Raw genomic sequence first — 23,992 nt, 5'->3', positions numbered from 1 at the left:
TGCCACACGAAAAACAAGGGGCTGAGTGTGCAAACTGCCGCTCAACGCTCTGCCCCGGGCCGCTGGGGCCTGCGCGGTGCGTAAAGGCGAAGGGGAGGGTGTGCGCCGACGCAGGCCTTCCTGCTCGCCTGGCTGCGGCACAGCAACTCCGCCGGGCCTCCTTAAATCTCTGCCGTTAAAATGTGGGCGGGTATTTCAACTCAAAAAGCGCTCAAATTTTTTTTCTTTTCAAAAAAAGCTGATGAGGTTAAAACAGGAGAAGGGGAAGGAGAGAGACAGAAACCGGCCGGGTGTCGGGGTGGGGGGGCGACAGAAGCTGCGATTGTCCGGGCAGCAGGCGGCTGGTTTGGCGGATCCTGGCGCGGAGGAAAGTCGCTGCTGTCACTGAGGCGGCGGCTGCTTTGCAGGGCTGGGACGGGGGACGGTGGCACACCCGGTTCGCTGCCGCGGCAGCCGCTCGGCGCAGGGGAGCCGGACCTGCGCTTCCCTGCTCCGGGGGGGTCCGGGGCACATAGCAGCCCAAGCCGCTGCCTCCTCCCGCTCGCTGCGGAAAGCGAAAGAGGAACACCCCTATCCAAAGAGCCGGCGGAGCCCTGCGGCACGGCGAGCCGTAGGCGGGAAGGGTTTAAAGCTTGCAGCTGTAATGCCGCCGTGTACCTTGGAGATCGCCCCGGCCGGCTAGATGGAGCAGCCGCTGCTGCTGGGCTTCTCCTCCTTTCCGTGAGCCCTGACGGAGGCGCTGGCACCGGCATGCAGCCGCCCGCGGACAGCCACAGGACCCGGTGCCCGTCTGAATGCACCGAGCCACCATTGCTGGGGGTTGCAGAACCTCCGCACAGGGCGGCAACCGCTGGGGAGCACGAACGCCTTCTCCTCCGAGGCTCTGCGAGGAAGATTTGTCCTGCTGCTGAAACCGGGACACGTCAGGGTGAAGGCAGCTAGCGTGTGAGCTGCGCGGCGGATCAGCCTCCCGCTGTCTCCCCTTGGCTTTTTTTTTTTTCTTTTTTGCGTACTTGGCTTGGAATAAGCGCAGCTGCCTGCGAGGAAGGGGGGGAACCCCAACCGATAATGGCTGCATGCGGCTTAAGAAGATTTCTCTGCGAAGTTGTTCCCGCTGAGTCTCAAATCTCGACTTGAATAAGGGTGGGTTGTTTTCTTCTTCAGTCTGAGTCAGTCTCCTAGGTATGTGTATATATGTTATCTGTAACATATATAAGATATTATATATTAATATATTTCCCGTTTAAAATGGCCAAAGTCCATAATGTGAGTTACTCTACGTGTAGAAGCAAAGAAATATTCTTTCAAGTGGAGCGGCAGTTTTGCTGAATAATCACGTGTGAATTTAGGGGCGGGCTTTTGGCAAGCAGTTTTTTACGAGTATTTACTACAAGGTCTACTCCAGAAGATTAACCATCCCAGTCCTTCTGTCAGTCTCCGATGTCATGCCTGGTTAAAAAAACCCCAAACTTACCTTTTTTTTCGATCGTCAGTCACCCTAAAGAATGGCCGAGCCTTTGGGGAACGAGTTGGCGTCCGCAGCTGCAAGGGGGGACCTAGAGAAACTTACTAATTTGTTGCAAACGAATGTAAACGTCAATGCCCAAAATGGATTTGGGAGGACTGCGCTGCAGGTTGGTATCCAGAGAGAGAGAAAATATTTCATCACTGCTACCTACGTGACCGGGGTTGCTGAAAGACAACGTTCTAAATAGGCTGGTTTAACCAAATTTCTGTTTTTTTTTAACCTAGTTGGTTGCCATATTTTATAACTTTAGTGGCTCTAACTCCCTAAAATGACGTACTTGAAATACAACTGGCCAAAAACCATTATTTTAAACGGGGATCATCCTCAATATCAGATAGACTGCGCGTTTAATCAGTTTTATTATTGGGGGAAGGGGAAGGAAGGCAAAGAAAAGGTTGGCGAGATGAAAAGAAACTATCCTAGCTGGGCACTGTTCAATAGATTTGTAAACACATACGTATTATTATTTGAGGTTTTGTGTTTGTTTTTTTTTAAACATACGGTAGAAAAATACATGAATGTTCTCGATTACTTATTCTGGAGTGGATGGTCCTTTTCCTTTATACGGTGTTTGTGACGAATGACCTTTCTGCATTTGGACACATGCTGCACAGGCACTGAGTACCTTTTAGATGTACATTAACAGTTAGACGAGTGAGTGAGAGTTCCGTCTGAATCACTTGCCTATCCATTCATAATTAAGGCTGAATAAAAATAGTATTTTTAGACCAGACACTAGTGGATGAACTCAAGATTTCATTTCGGAGGCTATAGGCTTGTATGTCCTAATTTACAGTATTTTAGATTTGGAAGCAGTAGTTGGAACTGATCCAACCGCTAAATATTGGAATTGGTTAATTTTTTTTCCTCTTAGGATCATCATAATGATGGTGAAAATATTAGAATACAGACGAAAAGGTGACACTGGCAATTTTTAACTAAGGTGAAATTCTGTGGTGTAGGGAAATGTGAAACTAGAGTCATAGTTTTGTTTTGTTTTTCTAAATTCACACTTTTAAAAAGCATGTTTCTGTTTTAAAATACGAACTACTGTTCACTTCTGAAATGTTCTTTTCAGGCACTGTGTTGTTTGTGAGTGAAATCCAGACACTTACTGGGTCTTTGGCTTAAAATCAAAATGCAGGATCTGGAAAAGAGGAAATGCTTGTCTGAACACAATAATCATTCTTATTTTTCTGTTTCAGTTAAACTCAAGAACTATACGATGATCCTTGCACTATTATTATTATTATTATTATTATTATTATCATCACATAGGTAGGAGATTGTGACACTGCAGGCACCTTTATAAAGAGAATGAAATAACTTGTATCGAAACCTCACACAAACTAACTTCTGTGGGAAATCAGGAAACGTTTAACCAACTTTTTTATCCTTAAAATTAGGCTGAAAAATTCAGTTGCGCTGCAGTAAATATAGGGCTTTAAAAAATAACAATCAACGGACTTAGCTTGAGAAATATTGTACACAGTGGCATACCACACAGCTATCTTAAACATAAGCATCCATCTGATAATATTCACTTTTATTGCAGCTTAATCATCACCGATTTAATGAACTATAACACCAGTCAAAACAGAGTTGTCTGTCTACTTATTTTCAGTACGCATAAAACTGAAACATGCTGTGGGTAGGTGACAGAGATCAAGAATATTGTCAGTCAACATTTTCAAATATTGTTCACTCGGTAATGAACCGGATGAAAGAGAAATTGTATTCTCCTATGCAATTATGCTAATTTAAACAACTACTTATAAATATTTTCCTCTGCACTTTTTCTTTTTGATGATGAGTAGTCATGCAGGCCTCAGATATTGAGTTTCCAGTATGACGTCCTTCAGGTTTGTTCCACAGAACTCTCTTACCCTACCCCCCCTCAACGTCCCCCACCCCCAAATTACAATGTCACTGATATTTGAAGCCACAATTGTATCCCAAATCCGACTAGCATTACCTTTTATATCACACCGAAGTTTTAGGGTGCGCAAGGAATCGAGGATGGGCTCCCCAAAAGAATAACAGCTACGCCTAGGATTTACCAAACAATAAGAAAAAAGGGGGAAAAAGAGGACGATGCCCTCACTTATTTTCCAGAGGTATAGCCGTGCCTCTTACAATCTCTATCCAGAATTGAAAGGGATGGCAGGTAATGTAAAGGAAACATTCAGTTATCTCTTATAATAGATAACTTTCCCCAATCCCAACTCTATCCTATCCTATAACAATATGTATTTTCTGTGTGCCTTTTTCACAAAGCCTAATCCACATTTACTTTTCAGTAACAGCAGGTTTTCAACACATGCCGTCTAGAATTTGTGGTGACTAGTGTAACTGTAATCCTTGTTTATGCTAGTAAAAGAAAGCTTCTTTGCAAGATTTTCAAGATATCGGTTGAAAATTTCTAAAGAAGTAAAGAAGGTATTTTTCCCTTATCTGATGTTGATAATAAATTTGTCTCCTGCTAGAGTAGGTGAATACTTGGTCTTGAAAAAATATAGACTGTAACATGAGAAATTATAAACGATCTATCTTGTTTCATTCTTTTAAAGACTGAAGGGACAGAAGTTCCGGCGGACTTTGGGGTCAGGCCAAGCCACTCAAACCCCTAATCAGAGATGTCCCTGTGCTCAGTTATAATAGCTTAATGATGTGATCAAACAAGGTTAAAGAAATAAAGTTTTACTTAACAAAAAGAATCATTAGGAACAGTGATCGCTCTTCTTAAGAGGGTTATTTTTAACAACATACATTGACAGATTGCTTAGACAGAAATTCTGAAACAGATTAAAATGTTTATTTTACAAGAACGTATGTGAACTTTAAGTCATCGCTCTTAAGTTCTCCATTTTGGGCAGCACACAATGAAGCACAGATCTTGCAGAAAACGTTGAAGGTTTATTTTCTTTATATAGAGAACTATGGCACATTTATACGGTCAAACTGACATTTAATGATAAGAAACAGACAATTTAAACACTTATGGGAGAGTTTATCCTACATTTTGTGTTACTGGAAGCATAAATATCAGAGTCTCAGAAAGTCACCCATCTTATACTTAACGAGTTTAAAGAAGTTAATGAAAGTTTCTCAATGTTTATGATAAGTGAAACCGAATTATATATAGATTTTAGCAATGACAAAGTTGAGACAGACGGCAACATTATAAAAAAGCATGATAACCTCAGTATTCCACACTAGCTCATTTTGATATTAATCTCCTGTAAGATAGAAAGATATTTCACACTGAAAGAATAAACTTATTCGTAAATTTACTGGGGCTAGTGTAGAAATTGAAAAGTTAAGTTTACCCTCACATCAATTTTCTATCGGGGTCCCTCTGCAGAGGTAAAATAGCGCTCCAACAGTGACAAAGCTCCAATATCAAAAGGAAGATTCTAAAACAAGTGAGTGAAACAAGCAGTTCTAATATTATTTGGAGTATTAAACTCTTATTTTTCCTCTTTAGGTAATGAAACTTGGGAATCCTGAAATTGCCAGGCAGTTGTTAATGACAGGTGCTAATCCTGATCTGAAAGACAGTACAGGGTTCGCTGTAATTCATGATGCAGCCAGAGCGGGTTTCCTCGACACGCTGCAGACTTTACTGGAGTTTAACGCTGATGTTAACATTGAGGATAATGAGGGAAACCTGCCATTGCACTTGGCAGCTCAAGAAGGCCACCTCCCAGTAGTGGAATTCCTTATTAAGCGCACAGAAAGCAAGGTGGAACATCGGAACAAGAAAGGAGACACTGCCTACGACTTGGCTCAGCTGTACAAGAGAAACGATGTAGTTAAACTAATGGAAGGCAGCACTTTAAGTGCAGAAGCTACAGACATGAATTAAATCAAACACGGACAGCTTCTTATTTGGACATTAAGGCTTATAGCCCTTGTTTTTAATAACATTTATTACAACGTTTTTTCTTTTCTTTTTAAATAACTAGTGCAAGTCTGGTGAAACTGCAAAGGTGTCGATTTTCTCGCAAATGAATATATTTAAAAATCACACCAATAGCATTTTCCTGCACCTGCCATCCGCATAATGCTAGAAAAAAGACAACATGGACATATGTTGATCGCTTTTGCTTAGTCCCTGCCGTGTATATTTTTACACTTTCTTCGTTTGGTTTAGGTCACTAATACTAAAACAGATAGATGCTAAAATGCTTTATGTTTCTGACATTTACGTTTTAAAAATGTTTTACTGTGATGTTTTTTCTTAAGATCATGCCTAGCAATTTGAAGCACTGCTTCTGACAAAACAGGATGTTAAAGGGTGTAGCCTGTGGTTCAGGCAAAGCTTGGATTAAAGGACGTTTGGCCTGTAAGGACAGCAGGATGGGCCCTATAAGTGTTAGGAAATAGCTGCATTTGGACACTAATAAGAGCTTGTAGAACTAGGTAGTTTGCTTTCTAAATTGAGATTATACTTTTCTTTTTCACTGTATTTAATCTTTCACAAATCTGCTTCTGAAATTGATGAACAGAAACAATGTAAGTGGCTTTTTTGTTTGCCAGAGGTTAAAACAGCTAAGTTTGGTTGTTAGTGTTTTCTGTGCACTGAACCAATGCACTTTCCTAGTTTCCAAGCAAGCAGCAGACAACCGTTGTCAGAGGAAAGAGTATAATAAGGCTGTGATACCAACAGAGAGATCCTAGTTTTCTGGTCACTCCACAATCGAAGAGAAGGTAGACGCTATTTAAGAAATATTTACTTTCCACCAATTTTTTATTTTAATTAACCATTTTACTATAGCTGCATCTCACAAAACGTGGATATTTGAATACAATGGAATTTAGAGGGTATCACGTTTGCTTTTAATATTATATTATCGCTTGCACGTGAAACGCAACACAAGCCTGAATATTTTAATTGACAATACGGTTGGTAGTATTTCGGAGACCCACAGTCACTTACCATCTGATGCTGCGCAGTGCTGAGCGCCTTCTGCTTCCATGAATGCAATGGGCGCTGACGATGCTCAGCATCTTGTGGGATTGAGTTTATTGTCAACATTTTATACCATGTTATATGTGTTAGTTGTTTGGCAGATCAACAGTTTGAACTGCTTTATTTTTAATCTTCTAAACATTTTGACTGCATTAAAGAGATGGAATCAAATCAATGTAAAATGAACACATTTACAAATATCAACAAAATAGCATTGAAAGGGGGAATATACTTTAGATACGATTATTTTAACTTTTCAGCAAAGGTTTTATCCCCAGAAACAATAACCATTGTTTGAAAATACAAAATATTTTTTCAGAAACTGTTTATCACATGTTTACTATGCACTCGCTGTCACATTGCTGTGTTCTTGATTAAAAACCTCTCTGACAGATGGAGCTGTGTGCATTTATTTTCAGTGTTATAATTTTTGTTCATAAAGAATCTGTAAATCAATCCCCTCAATAGGACGGAGCATGTGGTGCGCGTTTTATGAAAAAATCTACACAATAAATTACACGAAGATTAGTAAAATAAACATATTTAGAATTATTAAAACCTTGAAGTGCAATTCACAATCCGATAGGGTTACGTGGCCACAAACAAACCCCTGCTGGTCCTCACAGACTGACCTTGTCACTTTGCCACTCCGCCTAAAACATTGCGTGATGTCCTCATTAGTTTCCCAGCTTTACAGCTAGTCATTCACATTATTCATCGTTACACTGTACAGCTGAGTCTCCACTAGGTTTTCTCACTTTCTCCCCCACGGCCACAGGGAAATAGTCTCTAAATCTGAAGGCAAACTTCATCCTTGCTTCTAAGTCATAAGCTACATCTCCCTCCGGAGCTCTACAAGCCTCCAGTTTTAATTTAAACCGAATCGGTGTAATTAGTTCCTTACTAAAAACAGCCTCGGCTCTAAATAAAAAATAGTGGCATTCATTGCAAGGAATATGGCTGAGTTACAACGGACTTCAGACCCCTTTTTATAGATGGAGGGTGTTTTCTAACGAGACCAAGCTCTAGCTAGCAATGTGTATAAATAATATACAAAAGCACTTCTCTGATTAACGTTCATTTTGTCTACTCTGACATTTCAACTGTAAACAGTTATTTAATTCCCAGAAAAAAAACTGGAAATTAAACTTCTCATTCTGATACTTCTAAAATACTATTATTTTCCTTGTTTTTTTACATCAGGAAGTTTACAATAACTACAAAACAATTACTGGAAGGTGAAGACACATTTTTGTTACCATAGTGGCACGCTATTCAGTCTAGTTGGAGATAGCATCTGACTTGGGGAAAGGGGGTTGTCAGTTTATCTTTTCTAAACAACTCTAAAGTTTACTGAGCATAGACAAAAAAAAAGGCTGTACATTAATAAGGATCCTCATATTGAAAAAACGTTGCTAATTTCATGTGGTTCCAGAAATGACTTGTGGTTCCCTACCAACAAAAACTAGCGTTAAAAATTTCCACGTTTGTGAATGTATCAGTTTAATATTTACTAAGATCCAAAATAGTGTAGTGTACAAATTAGAACGAAATAATATTGAGATAGTTTATTGGGTCCTGCTGATAGAAGCAGAGGTTAACACAGCATTTGAGGAATGGGGATAAACAACCGTAGCACTGAGATGAGCACACAAATGGTAACAAATTCAGCAAGCACACACTATAATGAAAAGAGCACAAAACAGATAACTAACTATATAGGGATAAACAAAGAACGGGCAATGTACAAATACAACTGGGGGGGCGGGGCTGAGCCTATCCAGAAGGATTACATTGCTTTTAGCAAGGTTGCTGGATTTGGCCTTTGTTTTGCAATTGACTTCAGGACAGTGACAGTGACTGCTGAATTCCATCTGAGCCAGGACAAATTTTGAAGTGTTGTATGGAACCAATACAATTACAACTATTTTAGCATCTTTGAAATAGAATGAAATAACCAGTTTTATGTCCTGAGATTAACCGAGAATGAACTGTCCAACACTAATGCAGATAAAGAAACCCTTTATGTGATTATGCTGGAAAGGTACAGAATAAATTCTTAGCATTCTGCATATTAACATGAATTCAGCATCCCTATTAATATAGTAAAAGACTGCGTATTTAACTACATGAATGAAATTTCTTCCTGTGGTAATCAGTGCAGCTAGAGGAATGAAATAAATGTTTTATTCTATGGTGGGATAATAAATGAACTTAATATTAAGTGCCAATGCAAGGTTCATTAACGCAAAGTCGCAAAAAATCATTGAAAAATATAATTTTCAAGCTTTAAAAAATATACCGCTCCGAAAATTATCTAATTGTAAGAGGTTTGGGCATATCACTGAACAACTAAAAGCAGACATACATTGTTATTATTTACTTATTTACTTAAACACTTTGGTGAAACGCCCACCAAAAAGCCAGGAAAGGAAAAGCTTCTGTCTTTCGCTTTGTGGAGACTGTTGTATTTTACATGATGGAGGGGGAAGGGGGTGAAGACATTTCTCACCAAGGAACCAGAAGCCAGCCTGAAAAATCTGCCCCGCAAGAAATGCGTTCAAAATGTCGGCTTTGCTTACAACCCCCTCTAGAGAGTTAGACAAAGTCGGGTCTCAGGGGGGTACCCTGGCTGACCCCAGGCCCCCTGGGCTGCTTGGGCAGGTCTGAGCAGCCCTTCGGAGCCCCGGGCCAGGGCAGGCCAGCAAAGCCGCGGGGGAGCGGCGGGGGCAGACGCGCAGCTCCAAAACCGTTAGCTTTGCTTCTACGGTTTCTTTTCCCTTTCTCTTCCTGTCCAAATATTTTAAATTTCCGCGCCTTAAATAACAGTCTGATTTCTTTATTTAGTTTCCTCCGCGGGCCTTTCTGCGCTTTGGTCTCAGCCCCCCCACGCCTGAGGGGCTCGGCGGTCACCCCTCTCCCGCACGCCGACCCCCTTTCTCAGTGGGCTCCGCAAGCCAAGCGGGCTGCGCCTGCAGCCTGCGAGAGCGGACGGGGCGACCCCAGCCTCAGCCACCTCCCAGGCTTTCAGGCAGCTCCTGTTTATTTCTCTTGTAAGCGGCAATTCATTACTTTCTTTCCGCCGCGGAACAGAAGGTGCTGCGTCCGCGGTTTGTAACCCTGATGCCTCCGCAGCAATGAGTCGGGTGAGTATTTGAAGGGGAAGCTGTACATGCGGCGGGAATGCTGATGACACTGGGAGGGTGCAAGTGTGACCGCTGTCCTTCCTTCTGCAAGTTACAAAGCCCTGGGCATTTGCGAGCATCTCCCACTGTCTCCTCTCGGACGCTGGGTTCCCACCCACCTACCCCCAGATTTCGAGGCAGCAGAAGCATCTCTATTCAAGGTACCCTTTATGCCACATAGAGGTAGTAAAGAGATGGGTTTGGGTTCAGGTTTCCATAGAAGTGGGGACTGACGTGTGTTTTCCTGTTCCTGGTTTTCAAGACCTTCCATGATGTGCTAAAATCATCTGCCGCCGAATGAGAAAAATATTCCCTGTTTCTTAGTCTCTTGACCAGAAAGTGAAAGAATCGACCTTTAGAAAGAATGTTAACTCTATTTTGTTTGACTGTAACCAGACGTGCCAAATCTTCCTCTGGAGAAGTAACTTCCATGGTGCTGCAAGATAATATAAACCTCTGGGGTGGCACCCACAGTAATCTCCTTAGTATGATTTTAACCGTGGAAGAAAGCTACAATAATAAGGCTTCTCTTATTTAAAAGGACTATAACTACAAACTCCCATGGATAAATTAAAACGATAAACGCAGGTTCTACAGTCTGTGTTTTTAAGACTATTTGAATCGCCTTCTTTAAGGAAGGATCATTCACATTTTCTGCGAAGTTGGTCTTAATAAGCAATCAGGAACACTTTGGATATTTTAAAATAATCTTGACTTTTCAGTGTTGCTTCCAGTAAAAGCAAAGAAGTAATATGAGAAAACTAATCATGGCACCTGCAAAAGCACAAGTCAAATGTATTTATTTTGTCACCTGTGCTGTAAAATGGCTTCAGAACCATATAAAGACACAAAATGAATGGAGAAAAGGCGGAGATTGAAGGGGATGCTAACTCAGCTCTTTCAGTACAGATAGGACATTAAGTTCACTGGTTCAGCCCCAAACCCACTTTATTAGTCTATCTAGTCAGCTCTAGCCAAGTAAGTATTGCTGCAAAGAGGCACTGTTCTCCTTGAAAAAAATATGTAAAGAGTATAATCTGCTTTTCGGGTGGAAGTAGAAAACCACTGAACCTGATTACCAAATGCATTTCTTTGTTCTCCTGTCAGTAACCAGTTAATTTCTACACTTACGAAAAAATTAGCAAGATCCCTACACTTAGCCAATGAGTAGTTTTAATAAACTTATTTTCACATTAGAAAGGACTAGATATTTCTGTGTTAGTGTCACTAAGAGGTTAACATTAATTGATGGCATTTGAAAAGGTTTTTCTTTAGTAGACAGTGGCTAGAAAGATGGCCCTGTTCCTTGCTCACTACATCCTCAAAGACAGAAATTCAGGCAGACGTTATAATTTTAGTTCATTCCTTAATAATGTTACTATCAGCAAAATGATATTTTAGTCAGTTTTGTCCACGCAAATAATTAAAACACAGATAATTAAAGAGCTTTCACACTTATCTTTGTACAACACAAACCACAGTAAAATGCTGTGTGGAAAAGTTCTTTTCAGAGTTTAAACCTTATGAAACTTAAACACATCACACATATATTCAGAAAACAGGGCAGGCCTGACTGAAAGCTTTTACCAGTCTGAGTAAGGATTGCAGTTTCAGGACTTAAGTTATTAACCTCTCATTTACTCCCACATTATAAGTGATGTAAACAAGTCAGTTTGGGCCCAGTTCATATCAAATCAAGAACATTTGCTCTCAGGTATACTAATATAAAGGGGATGTAAAATCATTTCAAATGCCCTCAATTCTAAAAGAGATGTAAGACCTTAATATGTTGGTAATTTTAAATCATTAACGTTTGCTTATATTTAGTGATATTGAAGAATATGTAGCTGGGATTTTTTTAAGTCACTGACGATTAGTAGGCCTAGAAATTGAGCTGCTGGTTACAAATGTTATGAAGATTTCAAATAGGCCAGATTTTTTTTTTAAATCAATGAATAGGACAAATAAATTCACTGGGCAACAATAGATATAAGTAACTAAAATAAAATGCAATGATGCCTAAATCTGAATATATTATGACTCCAAAGAGCATATTTTTAAACATATGAACTGTGTTATTTTACTTTTCTTTACTAATTTATGTTGTATAAACTTCTTTTAACACTTTTTTTTTCTTTTTTATCAGTTTATGATCTGTCAGTTATTTTTTAAACTATTTGTCTTCTGGCATCAACAAAAAAAGCAGTGGCTAATATGATGCATATCAATTTTTCCTGCTTCTTTTTATTTCAGCTTTATAAAATAAGTGCAGTGTACTAAAGAAGAACTAAACTACACTGTCATATGGTAACAATATTGACAACAGTATGGCTATGGGTTGAAATGTACAGAAATTTCCTTCATGCATGAACATTCTAACTTGAAGAAGCATATTGCTTTGTGTAAAGAAGGTGGTAGATAATTAACTATATTCATTTAATCTAATTAGAGGCCTCTAAGGCAAAAAAACCTGACTTTTCATTGTGGTATGTTCACAGAAGTTAACTGAAAAAACATTGCATCCACAAAGCATAACATGACCATACTATGTGTGATACTAATTTGTTTTTTAAAAATTGGGTGAATTTGATAATTGTTAAATACAAGAATTAATAGCAAGGCAGATTCTGTGTAAACTTCTTGCACAATACTGCCAGTTCACTGCAATGTACCTGCAATTTCAGGGATCAGCAGAGACAGCTAATTATGCCAGATTGTGTGGTGGTTTTGAAATATGGACCAATATCTATTGTGAATCAGTTATAAATTTTTTAGTAAGGGGATAATTCTGAAATACATTAATTTATGCTTTTGAGCCACCAAAAGTTCTATATACAGGCCTAAATCAGTATATGCAACTCCCAATTACAGTACAAGAACCATTATTTGTATTGCTAAAGTACATATCAATAATTCCAATTTCTGACAGTCTTGAAACACTGAAACTCAAAAGGAAACTGAAGCACTATGGACAAAACCCTGCAGAAAGTATCTGTGGCCTTTCAGAGGAAAGGGGAAATTATCTCTTTAGCTCTGCTGCTTGTGGGGGAGAGGTGAGTTGTTTATGTAAATCCAAAATCTGAGCACTCATGCTGGACTCAAATTCCCTTTCCTTCCCCTCTCTATTGCTGGAACTGTGAAATCTCATGAATATTTTTGTACTTCTAGTGGCTGTAATAAACCTACTATGTAAGATTTCCCACTCAACCCTACCCCTAAATTCTTAATTCCCCTGCATTCCAGTCAGGCTAGCTCTACTCTAGTCTTTCTGGATGCTAGTGGGGGAACATCAAAAGCATAGGAGACAGTTTTTCTGCTGTCACTTCTGGTGCCACAATGGCCTTCAGCAAGCAGGAGGAGCAATTGCAGGGACAGTCCTGCTCGTCTGTGAAATGGAGCATGCTCAGTTACTGTGGGGATGGTGCATTCAGTCTAGTCAGTATGTAGACATCCTTATATATGCGTTGCAGAGAAGCATACAGAGAAATGTCATTAAATTGAGTGTAGGCACCATCAATAGTTTTAAATTACTTTAAATATTTTAAAATAAATTTTGCTGAGAGATTTCTGGTTAAAGAGGATGCATTTCAAATTGTAAGCAAATTGAAGATTTAGTCACAACATTATAGGAGGCCTGAAAATTAGATTTATAAATGTTTTGCTTTATTTATGGAGCTGCTACTCTGTATACCGACACAGAAAGCAAGAACTAATTTGTTGCTATAAAATTTAGCAAGCCTCCCCCCAAGATAAATCCAGAGTTGAACTGATTTATAGCTTATCAACTACTGATCCATATTTAGAAAGAACAAAACTTTGGGTTATAGTTTCTTAATATGGAACAGGAAGTTCATGAAGAAATTAATAATTCTGTATTTGGCGCAGGGATTGAATAGCATGCATTAAATCAGGCATGCGGGGAATGAGGATAAAATAAAATATTTAATAGCTGCTCATTTTATAAACATCATCATCCTATCCTTCCTCCTGCCTCCTGCACCCCATTCTCTCTGCTCCTATCCCCCGGGGTCTTGTTCCTCCACCCCCTTTACTCCTGTCCATTGTTCTCCACCCTGGTTCCTGCTCTCCTTCCCCCCTGCTTCTATCTAACCCTCCCGCTCATAACAGCTCCTGCTCATAACAGCTCTTTCTCTGTGCCTTTTCCCTCTCCCAGCCCCTGGTTCCTGCCCCCTCTCACTCTACAACTATTCACCCCTTCATCCACATGGTCCTGCTATCCTTCCCCTCTGTGCTATCCACCCCCATTCTCCAGCTTCTGCCCCCTCTCATTCTTCTCCTAACTACCCCCACCTCAGCTTGACATACTTCTCACAAAAGCAGTGACAAGTGCTGATGACTGTTGGACTGATCATCGCCTTATTTGATCCACAATGAAAATTCAGATCACTTCCAGTCATGGTCAACAGCCTCATGCTGAGGCTGAAAACATCTGCCCTCATTATAATAGAACTTGTGGTTCAAGAATTGGCCTTATTAGCCACCTAAGGCCCCATAACTCCCATGGAAGATGATCACACTCGGTAACGAGTGATCACCCATCATCATCATCACACCCCCCCCAGCTCCTGAACCCTAACCCCTTTTATTGTTATTCACCCTTTGCAGTTCTCGTCCCTCTCCCTCTCTGCTGCTATCCAACACCCATCATCTACTGGTCCTGTCACCTTGCTTCTCCTCACTCTCTGTCTTCTGAAACCTCTTCTCTCCCCACTCCCTTTTTCTTATCCTCTGCGTTCAGATCGGTTTCTAGCTCCTTCTCCTCCTCCCTGCCTGGATGCCAACAGGGAAGACACTGAGAGCACAAGAGACAGCCTCCCTGATCTCAGTTCTGGTGTCCAGCACTTCAGCAACCCCTGGCAACCAGAAAGAGCAATTGAAGGAAAAATCCTGCTCATTCCCTACAACCCCAGGTTGAAGCATGCTCAGTTGGTCTGTGAGAAAGGTGCATGCATAGTCCAGTCAACACATAGGGGTTGTTAGAGGATGAAACATGGCCAGAACAGAAAGAATTTTTGGAAAATTTAGCTGTCAAACTGGAATAAGTCTGTACTGAACATGTACAAACAGATTTTTCAGAAATTTATAATCTTGCCAAATTTGGGCATATTTTCACAGGAACAGCAAAAGGCACATCCTTGACACCATGGTGATCCCCCACTAAATTCAAGTTCCTCTTCCAAAGCATGGAGATGCTAAAGACTCTCAAAGAAATAGTGGAAGATTTTGTTTTTAATATGGTAAAACAAAGTCTCTCCCCATTCTACCTTAGGGTGACCAGATAGGAAGTGGGAAAAATCGGGACGGGGGTTGGGAGTAATAGGAGCCTATATAAGACCCCAAAATCGGGACATCTGGTCACCCTACTCTACCCCTACCCTCCCTCTCTAATCTTGTTCTTGGAAATGGCTAAATTATTCTAGTTAAAATTTAATCACACAAACAACAAGTCAGCCTAAGACAGACACCTGGCCTGGAAAATTTCAGTCCAGAGCATTAAAATTTGCCAAAGTTATAAACAACAGAAAACAAGATTTTGTATTGGAAAGTGAATATAAGCAGCATTATGAACACTGCCTATACTGTGAGAGAATTTAAGCCATTTGCACTGAATTTTTTATTTGGTAGAAACTTCTGTTGAAACTGGTGGAATCTAGGCAAGCTTTCCATTTTTATGGGAAGCGGTCTCTTTAGAAACTAAGAAGTACAAGGCAAAGTTTACTCTCATGGAGGCATCAGTTACAACTTCATAGATTAGTGCTGATTTACCTCTTTGTAAGGTATGAAAAATAGAGTGTATCCTCCCCAGATTCACAGTACTTAGTCTCTGAATACAGAATGAATTTTCTAAGAATTTGCAAGCAAATCAATTAGTTTATGAGTTGAAATTATTAAAAACTTGATTCTTTAAGGCAATTTATCATCTATACAGTGCTTTTTTGTCCTAAATTACCTTAATAGTGGAATAACACAGGCTCTTCAAAATTTCTATGTAATTAAAACTCTTTGAAATCTTATGTATAGACTATATTTGAAGACATTAAATTGTAATTAAGCAACGTTATTAATCATCATTGTATCTAATTTTATGATTATACAGCTTACAATTTTAATTGTGCCATGTGGTGACACCAAGAGGGGTAAAATATGAAAAACCAACCTAATCTCCTTACAAATCCATTTAATTGATTCTACACATTAAGATGTGACAATCACAAATGTATGGTTATTGGTTGATGTCATTACAGGGCAGAGATCAGGTTGTTTGGGTATCTTAACATGTTTAGATTTCTTTTAAGTGTATTTTGAATTTCTAGTTTGCCATGCTTAGTTTTGAGATAATTACATCTTTTTATTTTTTTTAAACCCTTAAGTACTGATATGTACTCTGACCTTGACTCCCATTTTACATATTTTTTTATCTGGAAATTAGGAAAAGATCTATTTTAGGCTGACTATTAGGTAAAGATGCCTGATAGCATGATCTACTAGATTGCAGAATAGCCTCTCAGGGGAAAAGGTGAAAGCTCCATCGCACAAAGTACCAAAAACTAGACTGGACAAAGCACTGGAAAGTGTACTGTACTTAACACCTTAATATGTAATGACTTTTCAGGGGAACGTATTAGATTAGCTTCTGAACAAGTAATTTTCTCTTTTAATATCTAGATTACCTTTCTAAAGCGTGAAAGAGCTTCAGACTCGCATTTCTGCGAGGTCTGTAATTGTCACTTGAAAGATCCATGAATTAGGTGGCCAAAGTATGGCACCACCTAGTGGTGTAATTGTGATATTAAGCCTACGATGAGGTAAGAAAAGGATTTTGAGATTTTAGGCTTGGTTGATTTTTGACCCTAGTGTAATAATTTCACACTGTTTATGACACACATCATGTAAAATTGAGTATCTCAAGCACTTGAGGAAAAATAATGCTTCCTATGGAAATACTGGACGTTTTATAATTATTTACTAACATACAACTGAAGAATCTCTTTTTAGATAGTGTTCCAAAAAAGTTGCTTGTCTTTAGTTATCTTATCTAAATGGAAGAAACCACATATTTCACATCTACCTGTTTGTTGTCAGTAAGGGAGACCAGAGAATTTACACAGAAAGACTGAATGAACATCTTTGTTCAGATTCTTCCTCAAAAACTGTGTAACTTTCAATGAGATTTTGTCTCTGAAGCTTTGGAAGGTCGTAGAGAGCTTTACAAAGGAGGTGGTTAAGAAAGTCTATCTTTTAGATTTTAAATGTTGTGATTGACTTCTTGGATTCTATGAATTTTAGGATGTATTTGGGACATCTTTATCCTCCTCCTCAGAGAGGAGTGTAGTAAAATAAGAACTACATGATATTTTGTGAGCAAAGCTAGTGAGCAAACTGAAATTTTTTCTTTGGTGCTGGAAAAGTCCTCTATCTTATCTAAATTACCTTATCCCCTTCCCTGCAGTATCCAAGTGTCTTCCAACTATCTGAAAACGGAAACAACAACCTCTCTCTTCCTTCCTTTCGTCCCAGCTTTTAGGAGAAATAACTTTCTTCATTCATAATTTTGTTATTGATGTGTGGGTGAGAGGGGGAGGGAGGAAGCAAAAAAACACTTAGTGATGGGAAGGCAAGTAAAAAAAGATGAGTTTTGCAGCATTTAATTCTGACTATAGTAAAGTCTATGGTTATTCTTAGGCTCAGTTTTGTGAAAGTTTTGTCTTCCATGTTTGTGAGCCTCCCCAGATTGGTCAATTAGTTCATGGGTCTAATGGAACATGCCTGTTGTGGTAGTTCCTGGTTGTGGTGACAGTGGTGAACACTCAAGTAGCTTGGACCATTTTCCATGGAGAGCTTTGGATCTGAGGGAAGAGATCTTACATTAGACTCTATATACAATAGGGAGACAATGAAAAGCGCATAGTTTTTAGATGATGTACTCTCACGTGAACCTGTGTTAAACTGACAGACTGGTACCTTTTGTACCAATTGTAGCCTTTTCAAGTTGTGTGGTTTCTATCATAGAAATGAGTTAAACATATAATTAAGAATAAAGGTTAACAAATACTTGGCCACTCTGGCCTTTATGGAAAAAGCATAATCAGCCTTGAATCTGGTGGAGGATTGGTTTTTATAGGATCTTTTAGGCTGCACTTAGAGTTTCCCTGTGACAGAGTATGAGGAAGAAACTCATTTCTCTTTATGGTGGGCAGAACTGAGGACTACTGACAGGTGGGATTTGACTCCATTTTCTCTAAAGGCCTTGTATAACATACACACAAGCCTTTGATCAAGATCTTGCAGGGGCAAAGAAAACTATGGCACTGACTGAAGTTTACCTTATTAGTTGCATGCTTACTACATCTTTGTTGGCCTTCAGGCCTACCATGCATTTCATTCCAGGGGATGTACGGGCTAGGAAAGGAGCCCAAACATTGCTGTTACTCAGATATATACCTACAATAGACTGTATTAGTGTTTCTCAAGCTCCCCCTTACCTAGGTCCTGACCTTGCCATACAAGAGGGAGTCTGGAGCATGGGCTGCTTACACTACCCTGTCACGCAGGTCCCTGTGGATGATTGGCTGTAAGCTGGGAATGATTCTGCCCATTTCCTGGGCCCTTAGAACAGGTTCTTTCCAACTTGTGCAAAGAAGGGAAAGTTCCAGGAGATCCTGATTGGTCAGAGGTCTGCTGCAGAGCAGTCTGAATTCTTATAGGATAAGTAGAATTCCACATTTGATGTTTCTGGCTTTTCTGATAAGGCTTTCAAACATTTTGGAAAATAAAAATGCAGGAGAATGAAGCTGCACTGTCTGTGAGGCAAAGAGAGAACTCACCTCCACAGATGAGACAGAATCAACCAGAAAGATTATCTAACTGGCTTTGCTTCTCACTATTGTGGGGAATGAGAGGATTACAAACATAATAAATTAGAATGTAGAACAGTTTTCCAGCACTAAATGTGAATTTTTGGAAAGTTAAATCAAAAATAAAAACTGGAGAATACGGCGGCCTCCCAGACAGAATCAAAGGGTAAGATGCTTGCTTGTTTGCTAAAACAGTGGTTCTCAAACTTGGGATGCCACTTATTCAGGGAAAGCCCCTGGCAGGCCAGGCCAGTTTGTTTACTTGCCGTGTCCGCAGGTTTGGCCGATCACAGCTCTCACTGGCTGTGGTTCGCCACTCCAGGCCAATGGGGCTGCAGGAAGGGCAGCCAGCGTGTCCCTCGGCCTGCGCCGCTTCCTGCAGCCCCCATTGGCCTGGAGTAGTGAACCACGGCTGGGGGAGCTGCTATCGGCTGAACCTGTGGACACGGCAGGTAAACAAACCAGCCCGGCCTGCCAGGGGCTTTCCCTGAACAAGCAGCATCCCAAGTTTGAGAACCACTGTGCTAAAAGACTAAGAAAAGAGCTCCAGGTGTTCATTAGGCCTGACCCAACTAGTCCCGCCTCCTCAGGCTGAGAGGCAGGTATTTATGGCACAGGTGAATCTGGTCCTATTTCTCCTTACAAGAGCCAGTCACCCTGACATGTACACTCAGCATTTCTGACATGACTGTAAACGGATTCTTATATTTTAGCTGGATTTAAAATGTTAGGGTCTAATTTGTCCCTCAGAAAAGCTAAGGGCCTTTCTATCTTTGCATATTTGGAGGGGGGAAATATTTATCTTGAAAGTACAATTTATAGTATTGTACTTGCGCCTGTCTCTTTGTTTATACTCTTCAGATTATTCATTAAAGATGCTGAAATTTCTAAGTTGAAAACAAAATTATGGCATTATATCTCATGGCATCATCAATCATTGCTTCAAAAATATGTTCAGAGAAAGCTATGCCAAAACATCTTTACGTGACTCCATTTGATATTAAAAATGGATCAGATACTAATCCTCATTATTTCATGCAGATTAAAGATAATTTTTTTCCTGGCATCCAAACTTGTTGGAAATGTCTAGTCTTATTTGGCTAATAGAATCAATCTGTACTCCCTATGTGTGATCTGAGTCATATCTTCTTATTTTAATGATAAAATTATTTTTTTACTCCAGTTAGCACTTTAGAGTCCATACACATATGGAATAGTAAGCTGCATTAATTTTTTTGTCTTATGCATCATTGTCAGCTATGTTCAAGTTATGGAAGCTTTATTATGAGTGATGACATGTAGAAAAAATACTACCTCTCCCAGGATGTTTTTGCAGTGCTGAGAGAAAAAAGTCAGTTACCTTTTTTGTAACTGGTGTTCTTCAAGATGCGTTGCTCATGTCCATTCCATTGTGGGTGTGGATGCTTGTCACATGCACTGGTGTCGAAAGTTTTTCTCTCTGTGATATCCGTAGGAGACCAGCTCTGGCGCCCTCTAGAGTGGCGCACATATGCCACAGTATAAGGGGCACTGCTGGCTATCCCCACCCTCAGTTCCTTCTTGCCAGAAACTCCAACAGTGGGGAAGGAGGGTGGGTTGTGGAATAGACATGAGCAACACACCTCGAAGAACACCAGTTATGAAAAAAGGTAATTGTCTTTTTTTCTTCAAGTGCTTGCTTACGTCCATTCCATTGTAGGTGACTCTCAAGCAGTACCATCGGAGGTGGGTGGGAGTTCATGGATGTGTCGATTACAACACAGCTCTGCCAAATCCAGCATCATCTCTTGCTTGCTGTGTGATGGTGCCGTGTGTCGTGAACATGTGTACCGAAGACCACATCACAGCCCTGTGATAGGGACATGTGCCAGGACGGCGCCGAGGATGCTTGAGCCCTAGTTGAGTGGGCCTTCACTATAGGTGGCAGCTTGGCCTAAATCAGCTTATAATAGGTCTTGATGCAGGTGGTGATCCAATTCAAAATCCTCCGCGAGGACACTGGGAGACCCTTCATCCTGTCCACTGTTGCAATAAAGAGCTGGGTCGATCTGTGGAAGGGCTTGATGTGCTCCAAGTAGAACACTAGGGCATGTTTAGCCGCCTATCCTCATTGGTTGAGTGCATCTCCGGACAGAACACCGGGAGGAAGATATCCTGGTTGACATGAAAAGGGGACACCACCTTACACAGGAAAGCCAGATGAGGTCGCAGCTGGACCTTGTCCTTGTATAATACTGTAGACGGAGGCTCCGAAGTGAGGGCCTTAATCTTGGATACGCGCCTCACTGAGGTAATGGCTACAAGGAAAGCAAGTTTCTATGACAGCTGGGAAATGGAACAAGAAGCCATAGGCTCCAAGGGTGGGCCCGTGAGCCTAGAGAGGACCAGGTTGAGATCCCATTGGGGAACCGGGTCTGGACCAGCAGGAAGAGCCTTTTGAGGCCTTTTAGGAACTGGATAGACATCTCATGCGAGATCACCAATTTGTCCTGGACACATGGATGGAAGGCCAATATAGCTGCCAAGTGCACCTTGATGGAAGAAAGTGCAAGACCTTGGTGCTTTAGATGGAACAGGTAATCCAGGATGTCTGCAGAGACGACCAGGTTGGGGAGATGCTATGCCCCAACACCCAGCAGGAGAACCATTTCCATTTTACCAGATACCTGGTTAGAGAAGGCCTGTTCCTCTGGGTTTAGCCATGCAGCAGCCAATCCGTGAGGTGAAGAGAGGGAATGTTCGGGTGCAGGAGCCAAACACAGTCCAGCGAGAGTAGGTCTGAGCGGCTGGGCTGTGGCCATGGAGTATCCACAGCCAGATCTATGAGCGTGCCGAACCAGTGCTGGTGAGGCCATACTGAGGTGATCATAATGACTCGCACCTTATCACTTTTGATTTTCGATAAGACTCTGCTGATCAGCAGAATCGACGGGAATGCGTACATCAGATCCTCCTGCCCATGACAGGAGAAGGGCATCGGAAAGGGCGTCCCTAACGAGGCCTTGGAGAGACCAGAACTGACGACACTTCCTTTCTGTCTGGTGAAGAACAGGTTCACTCAGGGAGCCCCCTACTTCTGGAAGAGTGGAGCGATCACTTGTGGTGAGAGAAAAAGGACCTGCTGAGGCGATTTGCCAGCATGTTCCAGATGCCGGGGAGATGCAAAGCTTCCAGGTGGATTGCATGGTGGATGCAAAAGTCCCACAGGTGGAGTGCTTCCTGAGAAAGCTGACTAGCGTGGTCTCCTTTGCCTGTTGACATAGAACATTGAGGCTGTGTTGTCCATCAACACTTGCACTACTCAACCGGACAACTGTGGCTGGAAGACACTGCAAGACAGGTGGATGGCTGAGCATTATACATAATGCCAGCTCTTCTGGAGACTGTGTCCCCTGGGTCCCCAGCACACCAAGATGTGCTCCCCAACCGAGGTCGGAGGCATCCGATATCAGGGAGACCGTGAGCCATAGACTCTCGAACAGCACTCCTTCCAGCACCAACCTTGGGTCAGTCCACCACTGCAGAGAGGTAAGTACCTTTGGCAGGATCGTGATGACCTTGTCCAGGTGATCCCTGGATGGAAAATAGATTGTCGCAAGCCACAATTGAAGTGGCCATATTCTGAGCCTCGCATGGCGGACAACATAAGTGCACTCTACCATATGCCCCAATAGTCTGAGGCAGACCTAGGCCGCAGTGAGTGGATGTGCAGAGATGCTGTCAATGAGATCCGACATCATCCTGAATCTGTCCTGTGGCAGAAATGCTCTGGCCTGGGTAGGGTCGAGTACTGCTCTGATAAACTCTATCCTTTGGAGCAGGATTAATGTTGATTTTTGCTCGTTTATCAACAGGCCCAGGGCTTGGCACATTACTTGCAGCTCAGTGACACTGCATCCTGGGTCCTGGAGCAGTCCTTGACAAGCCAGTAATTGAGGTAAAGGTAAGTCTGGATACCCTGACATCTGAGGTAAGCCACCACTACCAACATACACTTGGTAAACACCCTTGGGGATGTTGCTAGGCCGAAAGGGAGCACTGCAAACTGGTAGTGAGCAGTCCCCACTATGAAGCGCAGAGAAGTCTGTGCTCATGGAATACTGATGCAAGTGTCCTTCAAATTGAGGGCGGCGTACCAGTCTCCCAGATCCAGGGAAGGGATGATGGAGGCCAGGGAGATCATGCAAAACCTCAACTTCTTGAGATATCTCTTGAGGCCTTGCAGGTCTAGGATGGGCCGGAGACCCCTCTTGGCTTTTGGGATTAAAAAATAGAGGGAGTAAAACCTCTTTTCCCTTAAACGCAGTGGGACTTCTCCCAAGGCTCCCACCTGCAGAAGGCCCCACACCTCCTGTGGGAGCAGATGCTTGTGAGAAGGGTCCCTGAAGAGAGACGGGGAGGGGGGTGCAAGGGAGGATAGAAATAAACTGGAGGGTATATCCCCCTGCTACTGTGCTGAGGGCCCACTCGTCCAATGTTATAGAGGCCCAGGCAGGGAGGAAGGGGGACAAGTGGTTGGAAAATAATGGGGGAGCAGGATCCAGGATCCACGCATGAAGGTCGCCCTCGAGCGCACCCTCAAAATGCCCACTTATCACCCTGTTGGCTACCGGTGAAGCTCGATTGAGCAGAGGATGCTGGCTGGTGGCCTTGCTGGCGCTTATAGGTGTTGCCCTTCTTATGGCAGTGCTCCGCTTGAGGTTGACTTCCAAACCTCTGAGTCTGTTGCAGCTTGAACCACTTCCTAGCTGGCCGTAGGTGTACAGGCCCTGAGAGGGCAGGGTTGTCCTGGAGTCTTTCAGACCATGCAATTTTGTGTCTGTTTGCTCAGAGAACAATGCCAGGCCATCGAATGGAAGGTTCTGGATGGACTGCTAAACCTCCGTTGAAAGGCTCAATGACTGTAACCAGGATGCCCACGTCATGGAGTTGGCCATGGTTCGGGCCTCAGAGTCTGCCACATCTAAGGTTGCTTGGAGGGCTGCCCTTGCCACTGCTTTGCCCTCTTCAAAAATAGCCAGGAATTCCTTCCTGGATTCCTCTGGCAGCAAGTCTGAGAACTTGGCCATGGAATGCCAGAGGTTAAAATCATAGTGACCAAATAACACCTGCTGGTTGGCCACTCATAGTTGGAGGCTGGAAGTTAAATAAACTTTTCTTTCAAAAAGATCAAGCCTCCTTGCCTCTTTGTTTTTGGGTATCACACCTGTTTGGCCCCATCTGTCACGCTCATTAACTGCGGACATAACCAGAGAGCTTGGGGCAGGATGCATGTACAAATATTCATACCCTAGTGTGGACATAGTATTTATGCTCTGTCTGCTTGGAAATGGGGACCAGCGATGAAGGCACCTGCCACCAAAGTCTTAGTAATTTTTGCCACTCCCTTGTGCACAGGCAGTGCCACCCAGGCAGAGACTGCCGAACT

At 41.8% G+C, this 23,992-nt stretch overlaps 1 protein-coding gene and 1 long non-coding RNA gene across 4 annotated transcripts; both read left to right on the top strand.

Moving 5' to 3' along the window:
* Positions 1-1,225: 1,225 nt before the first annotated feature.
* Positions 1,226-6,897, top strand: CDKN2C (cyclin dependent kinase inhibitor 2C). The gene is made up of 2 exons (XM_030573126.1): positions 1,226-1,634; positions 5,016-6,897. Exons 1-2 carry the CDS (start codon positions 1,506-1,508, stop codon positions 5,394-5,396), a joined length of 510 nt encoding a protein of 169 aa, XP_030428986.1. The 5' UTR covers positions 1,226-1,505; the 3' UTR covers positions 5,397-6,897.
* A 2,477-nt stretch (positions 6,898-9,374) lies between these two features.
* Positions 9,375-23,697, top strand: LOC115656468. Of its 3 annotated transcripts, XR_004001672.1 has the most exons (4): positions 9,375-9,649; positions 12,618-12,741; positions 22,419-22,507; positions 23,396-23,697. It is a non-coding gene; the product is annotated as an uncharacterized LOC115656468 (long non-coding RNA). The 3 variants fall into 3 exon arrangements; XR_004001671.1 differs by lacking the exon at positions 12,618-12,741; XR_004001670.1 differs by lacking the exons at positions 9,375-9,649; positions 12,618-12,741 and adding an exon at positions 9,690-9,849.
* The last annotated feature ends 295 nt before the right edge of the window (positions 23,698-23,992 follow it).

The sequence above is a fragment of the Gopherus evgoodei genome, chromosome 8 (genome assembly GCF_007399415.2).
Source record: "Gopherus evgoodei ecotype Sinaloan lineage chromosome 8, rGopEvg1_v1.p, whole genome shotgun sequence".
Taxonomy (NCBI): domain Eukaryota; kingdom Metazoa; phylum Chordata; order Testudines; family Testudinidae; genus Gopherus; species Gopherus evgoodei.
The sequence above is the reverse complement of the archived record's forward strand: the minus strand, read 5'-3'. Positions and strand labels throughout refer to the sequence as shown.